General features: G+C 34.2%; 2 protein-coding genes across 3 annotated transcripts in view; one reads left to right on the top strand and one right to left on the bottom strand.

Annotated features, from left to right (window-relative positions):
• On the bottom strand, positions 169-5,508 carry LOC105178262 (14-3-3 protein 1-like). 2 transcript variants are annotated; one of them, XM_011101708.2, is made up of 4 exons: positions 4,919-5,508; positions 3,569-3,691; positions 2,527-2,643; positions 169-714 (listed from the first exon to the last, which is right to left on the bottom strand). In XM_011101708.2, the coding sequence occupies exons 1-4, from the start codon at positions 5,489-5,491 to the stop codon at positions 694-696; spliced, it is 834 nt and encodes a 277-aa protein (XP_011100010.1). In that variant the 5' UTR covers positions 5,492-5,508; the 3' UTR covers positions 169-693. The 2 variants fall into 2 exon arrangements, with proteins under 2 accessions (XP_011100010.1, XP_020554958.1); XM_020699299.1 differs by having other exon boundaries at positions 2,509-2,643; positions 4,919-5,473.
• Positions 10,308-13,146, top strand: part of LOC105178261 (protein CURVATURE THYLAKOID 1D, chloroplastic-like) — a 3,535-nt gene continuing 696 nt past the window's right edge. The window contains exons 1-2 of the mRNA XM_011101705.2: positions 10,308-10,587; positions 11,090-11,328. Coding sequence (XP_011100007.1) covers positions 10,449-10,587; positions 11,090-11,328 — 378 coding nt within the window. The 5' untranslated portion in view covers positions 10,308-10,448. The remainder of the gene's footprint in view (positions 10,588-11,089; positions 11,329-13,146) is intronic.

The following is a 13,146-nucleotide window of genomic DNA, read 5'->3' as shown; positions in this document are numbered from 1 at the left end:
AATTATATAATATGTGAAAACATTTATCGCGTGATTGGCGTACAATTTAGAAAAAATAACCAATCACATAACAGATGTATCACACTTGTTCTGTGATTAATTTGATTCTACTGGACCTGCTTTGGATAAAAATCTTCCACACTGGCACAACCATAAAATCCAAAGACATTAAGTCGAACAACAAATAGCAGCTTATCCCCCCACAGCAAGACAACATATTACTCCAGGAACCAACGTTTCTCAACACACCAAAAGTCGGGAATAATGCCGGAAATGAACATATTTACTAGTTATACCATCTGCAGTCGCCCAAATACGTTCTTCAAACCAATCATATACTATATTCAGATTGGCGAACATCCGGTCTCTAAACTGTAGATGAGACTTTCGTCTCATACAGCTCAAGCAAAAATAAGAGAAAGTAGTCATCATTGCGACCGTCTAAGAGGTGGTTTCCTGCACTCGATAACACTTAAACCATATTTTCTTCTTTCCTACACTCTAAGGAGCAGCAAAAAAAGGGGCATTTAAATGACGAATGAGCTTCCAAAAGTCGAAAGGTAAGAGTATTGTAACAACACAAAACAAAGATACAAAGACATCCACCAGTTGTGTATATGCAAATTACAGATAGATTATGACATTCAAGCCCACCTCCTTGAGGATCGGATAAAGGCGCCATCGGCCGGCTCGTCAAGCCTCGTCTGTTTGGTCCTGCACCAACGCCAAGACTTACAAGAGTTAGATTTCATCCTAGTTCAGCACTTTTGTGTTCCTATTTTCTAACAGTGGTGTAAGAAAACTAGTATATATCTTCGTCCAAGAGTTGCTAGTTGCATGAAACGCGTACAAATGTCTACAACGGAATACAGCAATTTTCATACAACAGATGGATATCTCTCTCAAGGGTAATTGCCATAAGTGGTCCCTTACGTTCATATTTAAAAATCACTTTAGTAATTCATCTTCGTTTTTTCTGACCTTATCATTCCTAAAGTCCATATTTTGTTTCGTTCTAGTCCCTCGATCAACTTTCTGAGTAAAAAGTTAGCAATAATGTGAGGATGGTGTTTTAGTTATGACTTATAGCACGACAAGACCAAATACCAGTCGTACCCAATATAATATATATACACACACATATTATAGAGTATAAATTAAAACATTAATTTTTTATTAATATCTTATGTCACAAGACCTACCTTGTGGTGAAGAAAAATTAAAAGAAATGAAAGTAAAAGTAGTGGTGAAGACGGCGCAAAAATTAAGTTCAAATTGGTATGATATTGTGCAACCATTAATTGTGAAGATTTGGTTAATACGATATACTCCATGTATTTGATTTCTACTCAATTTTCAGTTTTCAAAATGATAACGGAAGTGAAAACATGTTTGATTATACATTTTCTTACTGAAAATGTTTTTACCATTATACTCGCCTCAATCATTACTTATATACTTAGTATATGTGCACCTTCAAATTTGTGTGCATAATTAATTCTAAATTTTTATTTTAAATACATATTAATTGGATAAATAAAGAAAATTATTTAAAAAATTGAAGAACATTGTGAAAAATTATTGAAAAAGGATTGAGAGGAAAAAAAGAGACGTGGAAGTTGAGAAGAGAGAAAAAAATTAAGATTAATGAAGTAATTGAAATTTCATATACCAAAAAAATTGAACACCAAAAGGTCGGGTGTTCAGTTCGGTTCGCCAAAATTCCATACCGAATCAATACAAACTTCTATCAATATTTCTATCCAAAAATATATTTATTTATCATTATCAATACAATCATATTTTTTCTCAGCCCATCACGCCCTTTTTACTTGTTTTCTTTCTTCCGTTAGATTTGGCCGTACTGTAAAACTCTCAAAAATTATTTTTAAATTTCATTATTCATTTTGTAATTTATTCCAAGGCTTTGCATTTAAGAGTATGTTCTGTATCACCATTTATTGTGCAATTATTTTTCACGTCTCTTAATAATAAAAAATAATTATTGCAATACGTACATTTAGTGTTTTACATGCTTTTAAAAAAAAAAAGAAAAAAGTGCCTGAAAGACTGAAGCTATAATTTTTCACAATTTACAGCATACACGCATAAACTTGTAAATTAGAACAAAAAAAAAAAACAACGAACAAACGAACGGCCACAAGGATGCTTAAAATGAACATCTTTTGTGGAAAGAACAAGGTTTCAACTAGGAACAAATTTAAACATATTATAAGATAACCAACCCAAAGAAATTGTCTCTAATTAAGACTACATAGTAACTACACACCGAAAATAGAAATTCCGACTACCCATCCTATAAATTATCAAGCAGGCAGCTTGCACGAAACCTATTTTGCACAAATGCGTGACAACTTCTAAAACAAACATTTTGAAGGTATAACAGTAAATTAAATGGCTACACTAAGTCTCAATTTCTAGCAGTATACACTTTCACCTACGAACAAACAGATAGAATGCTCTTATTTGTTAAGCAATAGAGAGTACCTTCTAGTCATTGTCTACCTGCATATCTGAGGTCCAAAGAGTGAGATTGTCCCTCAGAAGCTGCATGATCAGAGTGCTATCCTTGTATGACTCTTCACCCAAAGTGTCCAACTCGGCAATAGCTTCTTCAAAAGCCTGGAAACCAACATAAAGGATGCTTCTCAGTTTTCTAAGTATGACCAAGAGGCCTGCACTACATGCAATGAACCAATTAGTTTTTGAATTTATTTACTTCATCGAGGTTGGAGTTTGGGATTACATAGGACTGTGAAACAGAGTATGGGTAATTTGGCTTAACCTTTGTGGCAATCAATAGTCTCATGGTTGGTGGTATCTACCACGACCCTAGTAGGGTTGAAAAAATATTACTCGGTGCTGGTTAGAAGTAGATCAATAAAAACTTGTATCTGGACTCGACTTGTTAAACTTAACGAACCCAATTAGAACAACTTTTTTCTATTGCTAAGTTTTTAAACAAAACTGGAGCTTGCCTCGATTAGTTAAGAAATAATGGTTGAAAGCATTAAACTACTTGAGTTTGACTGTCATTTGATTTAAGTAAAGCTCATCCGAGCTTGATTCCATCAATAGCCGAGCCGAACTCAAACACAATTTTTCAAACTTAATAATAATTCAAACAAACTCAAACAATAATGTGTTCTGTTTGATTCCATATTTTTGCATCCCTAGATACTAGCATGAAAATTCTAGCCAATTATTCTTACTCACATGTCGTTTGAGGTATATGAGGGAACAATCTAGTTAATTTCCATTTCAGATCAAGGCAAATATAGAAATTCGGTTACTTTAAGTTAGAAATTAAATATGGAGAAGTAATTGAGAAACAGCATTTCCACGCTCCCCTATTTATGACCTTATTTCACTTTAATTAGAAGAAACTTAAGCAAAGGCGGTCACTCAGCCAAACTGGAGTCAGGGCAAAAATCAAGGCTGATGTTCAAGATGAAAGGGAATAGAATAGATTTTTCAACCTGCAAGCAATTTTTAGGAGTATAAGGCAAAGAAGTATTAAGCTCTACCGCAAGCGAGAATAGCTTACCTGTTTGGCCATATTGCAAGCTTTCTCTGATGCATTCAGAATTTCATAGTAAAAAACTGAGAAGTTCAGCGCTAAGCCCAACCGTATAGGATGTGTGGGTGCAAGATCAGCAAGTGCAATGTCCTGTTATGATGATCACATACATAAATGGTCAATTAGAATTGTGACAAATACAAACATGGACGATATCTTCTTTTCTCAATTTTCTTGACCACTAATAATAACAATATTTACAAACTTTGCAATGCTATATGTCTGTAGTTTATATGCCTTACAGAGCATCTATGCCAAAAAAAGAATCACAAACACATAAATAGAAAATAGAATCTTTAGTGAGGAAGAATAGTTCTTCCTTGCACCACAAATGAAAACCTTTTCCAAAAGGAAAAGATAAATATATATATATATATGTATAAGAACAGCATAAACCTCGGGCATCTAGATAATTTTTTATTATTAAAGAGAGGGATAGATCTTGGATTGATCTCTCTATATTAATTTGTGAAATAATCTTAAACAATACAAGTCATTAAATCATCATTGTAAACTATTTACATCTTGATCAGCTAAATCTACATGCTAACGGCTATATTCAGGGCATCAACAGCTTCTACAAAAATTTCCACGCTTTCACTTTTCCACTTTCTCTAATACACACACGTGGAACATCTAATCTTTCTTCTTCGCGTATGCTTTCACTTTCCACTTTCTCTAATACACACACGTGGAACTTCTAATCGAGTTTCCTGTTTGATCTGCAAAGTACTATGTTCCAAGTGGACATCTATCGATCACAAACTGTCATTTCCAGGTTTTATTATATGATCAAATCCCGCATATTTGCACGTAAAGTATCCAAGTCGTCGAATCTATTTAATCTATTATCCCTACTCGGAAAAATTATCGAACTTTTTTATCCCAATATCTAGCATGTTCATTGAGTCCTTGAAGCGGAACTGCAAACCTTCTCCGCGGACTAGCGCGAATCCACCATTGACTATTCCAAGTCCTAAAATCTCAGAGTTTCCGCTTTGACTTCTCACTTTAAATATTTGATGGGCTTTATTAATATAAAAATCATGACCAAAAGTAACTAATTCTCACCAAGATTGTTGCTTCTCACTGCAGGAAACAAAGCCAAGGCAAAATCAAACACAAAAAAATTTTCAAAGAAGGACCACTGACTCAATACATAGCACGGGAAACAGTGTAAATAAGGTAAAAGATATTAGTGAGTTAGCACAACACCACAAGAATGTAAATCTACACAGAAGATCATCAATATAGCACACTTTAAACTTCAATTTTCAAGTAATAAAAACCAGTAAAATATTTCAAGAATTGTATGACCTGAGCAGCTTTGTAAGCGAGCATAGTATCCTCAGCAGCCTCCTTGCGCTCATTCCCAACCTTAAACTCCGCCAAATACCTATGATAATCCCCCTTCATCTTCAAGTAAAACACCTTAGACTCACTCGAAGCAGCCGATGGAATCAAATAATCAGCGAGGAGCTTCAAAATCCCGGCGCAGACCTGCGAGAGCTCGGTCTCCACCTTAGATCTGTAGTCCTTGACGAGAGCCACGTGGTCGTCGTTCTTGCGGCCCTCCTCCTTCTGCTCGATGGAGGAGACGATGCGCCACGCGGCTCTGAGCGAGCCGATGACGTTCTTGTAAGCCACGGACAGGAGGTTGCGCTCTTCAACGGATAGCTCGGTGCCGGCCGCGCCAACGACGAGGGTGTCCATGAACTGGACCATCTCCTCGTAGCGCTCGGCCTGCTCCGCCAGCTTGGCCATGTACAAGTACTGCTCCCGGGTCAAAGCCATGAGAGAATGTTTTAGAGAGAGAAAGAAGAGGTGGGCTGTGAAATTTTGGGGGAAATTTTTGAGAAAAGGGATTGAATTGGGAGCATATATATACATATATACGAGGTATGTGGAATGAATGTGTGAGAGAGAGGAGTGAGTTGTCTGAAAGAGGAGTACGGCTGGATGTTTTCGAGAGATACTGAGGGCGCGTGGAAGTAGCAATTACTTCCTATTCGTGACTTGGATTTCCTTTTTGGGTAATATTAGGAGAAGACATAGGTTTTATTTTTTATTTCATTTTATATATATAGATATATTATCATTAAAAAAAATTACTATTAACTATTATTTTAATAATTATGGACTAAAAACCATGGTTAATAATTTTTATTGATCACTGCTAAATAAAATCGGTTCGAAAATATTTAGATTTTTCATCAATAAAAGTTATTTGTTATGATTAAGAGTCATGGTAAAAATATTTGCCATAACTAAATGTTTTAGCCACCCTCGTAAATATATGTTAAATTGTGTGCATTAATAATGAGTTTTTAAATGAAAAAACAATTATCATTTTATATTTGATTATTAAATTAAGATCTCATGAAAATTAATAAAATAATAAATTAGGGACACATGGAGTAAGAATTTCTTATTAAAAATGCAATAATTAGATTGAGATCATTTTAATTAATTTACATTAAGTCTTGGAATATATTGAGTGAAATATATTTTTTCTTAATTTAGCTTGAAAAGGAAACATATCGTTGCACATAAATTCTTATTTCACACTACATTTAAATCAATTTATTTGCTCGTATTATATATATTTTATTTTTTAAATACCGCGACGTAAGGTCTATGTTTTAATAATTTTCTTAAAAATTAAAATTAATTTTTTAAATATAATGAAGTTTTTTTCCCACTAAAATCTTGAAGGAAAAAAAGAAAAAAAAAACTCATTCTATTTCAAGAAGAAAAAAGATTTAGTAATTGGAGATTAGACTCAGACGGTGTTTGGCTAAATTTATAAGCTTCTCAAAATATGTTCGAAAGTAAATAAATTCTTGAAAATTATTTGATATTTTTTTTAAATTATAAAATTTTAAAATAATATTTCTTGGTATAAAAAGATCATTAAAAAAAATTGCCAAATTTTTTTAAACATATTATAAGCTCTTTAATTTTAGTTTAATAAATAAAAATTCACTCATAATTTTGTTAGTAGTTCACTTTTACTTTTCATATAATTGACGTTCTTCCACAAAAGCAAAATTAACTATTTACATAATTCTAAAATCTAGTAGTTTGATGACTTTTTTTAATCATTATTACAGTGTGAAAAGTTTATTATGCTAATAACATTCTAACATCTTATAAGTTGTTGTGTTGTATTCACTTAAAATAAATAGCCGTAGTAAATAGTTATTGATCACGATCATACAACAATCGTTAGCCGCAGTTTCTGCAAATGTAGCTAATGCAAATGCCATGACAAAAATTTATTGCCCATAACCATGGAAAAAAATAGTTTCCGTGATAAATAATTTAAATTTTTGCATTGATTTTATTTAACTATAGTTAATAATTATTTACCTCGAATTTAGTACATAGCTAATAAAATTATAACCGATGGTCAATTTTCTTCCAGTGATTGATCCAAATACTTTAAAATTTTATTTTTAAAATAAAATTAAATATTTTTAAAATATGTCTACCAAACTCCTTCTTAATGTTGTTTCACATTATGTTTTGATTGACGGATTTGAAGGTAGGGATTTAGAATTTTATCTGTATATATATATATATTTGGATTTAAAGGAAAATTTTGAAAAAATAATTTTAAATTATTTCATATAAAAATTAAAATTCTTCAAAATTTATAGTTCAAAATTAGAGTGAACGAATGTGAAAATCTTTTGATTTATAATTATTGTTGTCATTAAAATTTAAAATTTACTTTCAAATTTGTCGATCCAAATATAATTCTCAATAATTTTGAAATCATTGGCTTCTCATTTTGAATTATATTTTTCGGGGAAAAGAAAAAGACAGCAGGAGCGCGAGTACGCACATTATTATCATCCTGCGAGTGGGCAAGAGAGTCTAGCGATACGTATGAGAGAGGGTCAAAGAAGAAGCTGAGGTGGGCTCGAGTCAGATTCCACAAGGACCACCTCTACGTCAATTTCGGCGCGTGCGGGCCCTATTTTGGGCCGGTTCCATGAATGTAGTTATTAGTTGGCTAATCTAATAGAAAATTTTCATTAAAATTAAATTTGGCCAAATTAAATTACTTATGTTATAAGTATTATATATTTATTTGTATAATTATTCACTTTTCTTTATTGTATATCAATTAAATAATTCTGTAAAATCCAAATAAAATGAGTTCAGGTCAAAATTATCAAGTCCGAGTTTAGGAACTCAAGTCTTGTCCCGACCCGTTTCGGACCCATTGTCAATCCGTCCTAATTAGTATTTATAAATGTGTTTAGTTTATGTATAAATGTAAAAAAATTCATAAAATAAATCTAATTTTTATCATAATGATAATCATTAAATACTTCTAACAATAATATTATTATGTAAAAAACACATCAAGTAATATAAAATAATAATCGAATTTTACGGGTTAAACCATCGAGTTTGGAGCTACGGAAGATCAGGGATGGAATTAGGACAGGACGGGTTCAGAATTAGGTTCCGGAGATTGACTAGCAGATGAAATTGATATGTAAACTTAAATTTCGATAATGATTAATGAACATTCATTAAGATTTTGTTGATAATCAAAATATTAATCATATATTTTAATTATAATTAACATTTTGACCTGAAATATTTGCAGATAACATGATTTGTTGTATATATATGTTTTTTTGCTTGAGATTGAAGCAAAGCATGAAAGCACAGTTGAGGAAGAAGTGAGCTGTTCTTGCTCCCATATTGTAAGTAAATCTGATGGCAAAAGGGACAAAGTGTGCTGATGCATGTCTCTTCGGCACGTGGACAGGACCGCATAGATCATATGTTTGTAGCTAAAAACGAGAGAAACTTAATTGTCTTAAGACATAAGCACTGCTGCTGACATGCATCCTATGAAGTTGTAGACAGGAAGTTTGTGCATTTTATTAGCTCTTAAGACTTTCTTTTTATAATAATATATTTATATATTGTGAGAAGTGTTAGGATTTTATCCCCATAATAATTAGATCCAAAAATGCAATCAAACTCAACTATTACAATAATGAGAGATATAACAACAGTAACATTAAAAGAAAGCAAAGCATAACAATATATAAAAAAACGGAATAAAATCATAGAGGCTCGGGGAGCCTAGATCGGGGGAGATGAAGCACACAGCCCCAACGCCAGCAACCCATCACCGGTTGCACCAAGAACTACAACCACAAAGGCTCAAATCACAAAGACCTACATCTAAGAAAACTCTCGATTTTTCTTCACAGATAGCTATTTTTTCTTTCAGTTCAAAAGGGACTTATTTATACTGTAGAAATGTAGGAGAATGAGGGGGATTTGGGCGGTGGAGATCATTTCCAAAGCCATTGGAAATGAAGAAGAAAAAACAGAGAAAGAGGTAGAGGTGCTGCAACCATGAGAGAGAGAGAGAGAAAGAGACTTTGCTGACTTGATAAATGAAGGAGAAATAAATTTGGGGCCAGGGCTTTAAGAAAATAAGGTCGAGGATGGGTCTTGGTTTTGGGCCATCCAGATAGTGGGTTGAGTTTCATGGGCCTACCAATAAAAAATGGTCCTGGCCATTCCAACAATTCCACTTTTTGATCAAGACCCAAAAAAGAACCTAGTTATACCTGCAATTTAGAGATGTTAACAACAATATTCTATAGTTAAACACAAGCACTTAGCACGACATATAACATTTGCACACAGTAAATAACACTGAGTCATTTTTGCACCAAACAAATTGCAATACTATAAACTCGTAGCCACTGAGACTATGTCCAGCAGCCATTTAGGCACAATCAGCCACCTAGGCACAACCAACCACTTAGGTGCTCAGGTAGGGAAGCAACAGTGTGGGGTGAGTCGAAAGAGGCGGGTTGGAGAGTTTTTGTGGCTGTATTTTTTGGGATTTGGAAAGGGATGCAACCAACAAATGAGTAGCCGCTGTGGGTTGAAGTGTGAAAGACGAAGAGGGTGTGCTGTGAGGCCAAAGGGATGGATTGGAGAGTTGTGTTGGTGAAGAAGAGTATATGGTCGGAGGGGTGGAAAATTACTGGCGCATGTGAGAAATGTCCCATTGTGGATGTTGGCAAGAATCCATGGTGGAACAAAAATCTTGCATGGCCATGACGAGGGAGGCGATAGAAGCTTGGAGGCGCCAAAATTCTAATTTTGAGGTTCGAGCACAAGCGAGCATGGTCCAATAAGAAAAGGTTGACATGAAAACACCAATAATAAGAAAATGGTTGTGATATTTTTCTATTCGAACTAGGAGAGCTCCAACAATGGGAGAAGAGAAAGAGAGACTAGATTTTCTGATTTTTTTTTTTTTTTACCTTTCTATTATTATCAAATACAAGTAATGAACTAAAGATCCATTGCTAGTGACTCTAATTTAGGTCCTTAGAATTATCCTAATAACAACCTTTTGTACCTTATGTAGAAGTAGTCATAAATGTTTAGCAGGCCTTCTCAACAGTGGTTACTCAATCCCTCAACATCTTTTGGACTGTTGGGCACTTTTAGTTCTGGATTTGGACCAATTAAATCCATAACCCTATCACATTTTAATAGTATTAGCGTTAAAGATCATTGTAAGGTGTTTATAATGTAAAGTTGATGAAATAATTTTTTAACCTGAAAAATGGCTTCAATAGGTTTTTGAACTATAAAACGAAAAATAGGGAAATGAAAAGAAACTCGTGATTCACATTTTCCTCCCAAATCAGGACACAAATGGTCAAACAGTACACCAACCCCAAACCCCTAGCAGAGTTGAACCCTAGGGCTTGCACCTCACTACTATGTCTATATATTTCCAAGAATCCTAACCCTAACTCCAGAACCATCCCAAATCAGAAGGATGGAGCTGTGCGCAGCTCGAGGCATCTCGAATGCTCATGTAAGCCGGCAGAAGTATGTCGCTTCGAAGCACATTCAGTCCCTTCTCTACTCCAAAAGAGAGTTCCCTTTCTTCGTTAAGCAGAGTCGGTTTGACTCTGGTAATTTTCATTTCCTTTTGCCTTTTGCTTCTCTTTTGTAGCTGATGTAGTTGGTTGTTATTTTCTTTATGTGAAGATGAGCAAGATCGAGGGTTTTAGGTGCTGAAATGTTTTTGGGTTTTTATTATTGTTTGAATGTGGATGTGGGTTTGGGTGTTTCTTTGTGTTTTGGATGGATGCTAATCGAAATTTGCTGAAGTATTATGTAGCTTTTATGCTGTAGTTTCATTCGAGTTAATTTCTTTTGCTATTTTCTTTTCTCTTTTCTTTTTTTATTGGAAGTGTAGATTCAAAATGATTGAAAACTTGTGAACAACATTATATGTTTAAGTAGATGTTTGTATGAAATTCCCTTTCTTTTTTGCCAATTTTTTATTGGCGTTTCCTTAGTTTGTTTTACATGTCAAAAGTACTTTTTGGTTGAGTACTGATTTCTTCGTCTCTACGTATTGATTTCAGCAGAATAATGTGAAATGCTAATTCATTTTGGTCGGGATAACAGGCCTGAGATACCATGTAAATTCATTTCTGAGGTCGACTGCATCTCAGGAAACCTCTTGTGAGACAACTCCACACGACACAGATGTACATGAACCTGAACCTGATCCTGTGACAGCGGTGGAAGACATAAGCCCTGATGACAGGAAAGAAGCTTTTGATATTCAACTAAATGAAGGGTCAGAAGGAGGTTTTGATAATTTCTTCCAATTGTTTAAGTTCTTGGAGGACATTGATATAAAGGTGTCTTTTCTTAATCCTCGACATTGCTTGGCTCATATAGGACTACTTCATATTCCAGATTGTTTGTTTTTAGATCATTGGAATCTCAATAGTCTATGGTGCCCAGACGTTGAAATTAATAATGAAGATTTTTAACTTCTTGGTAGTTCAAATCCTACCAATGAATGGTTCAACTTATGGTATAAAAGTGTTTATTTTGATATTCTAACCACCTAGGGGAGACAGAAGCCAATAAAGGCATAGCATACAATGACAATTAGATTTTTGCCTGTTCTCTTATCTGAATGTTATTTTGTTTGTCCGAGTTCTATATGTTGTGCTAGAGACCTACAGAAAATTAGTTTTGATCAGAAGCAAATGACCTCACTTTTTCTATCTTTAGCTGCATAACCTTCAGGTTTCATTTGCTGTTTTCATGTCTTGGTCTTATAACACTGACAAAAGCCATTTTTAATCAAATTCTTTACTGTACAGCTGAGCGTCTCATTTAACATACACTTTAAGTTATTAGTTATTTGACAGAGTACTTAGAATTGTTGAGCAAATTCTAAAAAATAACATAGAATGTTAAAAGAGAAAGAAATATATAATCGGCGCCCTGTAAGTTCTGCATAATTCACACAGAAAATGCATGAGGTTCAATATTAATCTGATGCAATGCATAAAGTTCAAAATAATCTCATTTGTTGAAAAACTGAATGCTACTTAACAAAATAAAGAAAAAGAAATAGCTTAGAATTGTGTTGGAAGAGCACAAACTCTCTCCGGAATGGTTTTCTGTGGTACACTCCTTCTCAGGGCTCAGTTTCAGAAGAATAGTCAAGCTTTTGACTGCTTTCTGGAGGTAGCTGCTTCCTTGAGCACAGTTTCACATTTATGATGCTTGTTCCTAGAAGCTTTCAAAATACACCTTTTTTCTAATGTCAATGTGTCTATGGCTTATGGTAGATAGACCATGAAATGAGAAATTTTCTTGACACACACCTCCAGCTCCTTTTCTTCTCTCCTGTCCTTATCCCACTGGTTAAAACTTAATTTACAAGTTGATTGGTGCAATTCACTTGTTGGAGTGTGGCATTAGAAGAGAGAGGGAAAAGCATCCAGAGGGACGAAAGAAAGCATGTTTAATTTCCTCTATCTGTTGCTTTGTCTCTGTTTTGCTTGTTTGTTTTGTTTGATGAATGAGTATGTGCTTGTCTTTCATATTTTTTATTATGAAGTGCTATTTGCAGCTTGTGTGTTACACTTCACACTAATTTGTCCATGAGTTGCCATTTATTTTATGTTTTTTAGCATATAATGCAAGATGGGCAAAAGTTGATAACATGAGATTGGTTGCTGTGATGATTATCTTCAACTCTTCGAAAGCTTATATGCTTGATGAAACATCGTCCATTATGTCGATGCTGAGCGGTTACCTGAGCAACCATATGTTTTACTTTTGCTTGATGTTTCCTTCTGCACATGATGCTTCCTGTGATGTTTTTCCTCTTCCCAGTTTTAATTCTGAAAATACTTCTAAAGAATGTTTCGGAAAGGGTGTGTGGTAAAGACACCTGTTGTTTTGGTTTGTTAGCGTGAATGCTTTCGGAAAAGTTGTTTCTGGAAGATGGAGTTGAGTAAGATGAATAATAAGTAGGGAAACAGGAGGATGGACAAGGTGAAAAGAAAAAAGGCAACCTCTAAATACGATTATATTGTGCCCGTGCTGACAGGCATATAACTTTTTGACTATCATGATGTTGATGCAAATTTCTCGACTCTGTGGCAAACAAATTTCTTAAATACATTTTCAGATAGACATTTCATAGTTTAGAA

This window comes from Sesamum indicum, linkage group LG15 (assembly GCF_000512975.1).
Source record: "Sesamum indicum cultivar Zhongzhi No. 13 linkage group LG15, S_indicum_v1.0, whole genome shotgun sequence".
NCBI classification, from domain to species: Eukaryota; Viridiplantae; Streptophyta; class Magnoliopsida; order Lamiales; family Pedaliaceae; genus Sesamum; species Sesamum indicum.
Note: the sequence above shows the minus strand (reverse complement) of the source record. Positions and strands in the feature narration are given on the sequence as shown.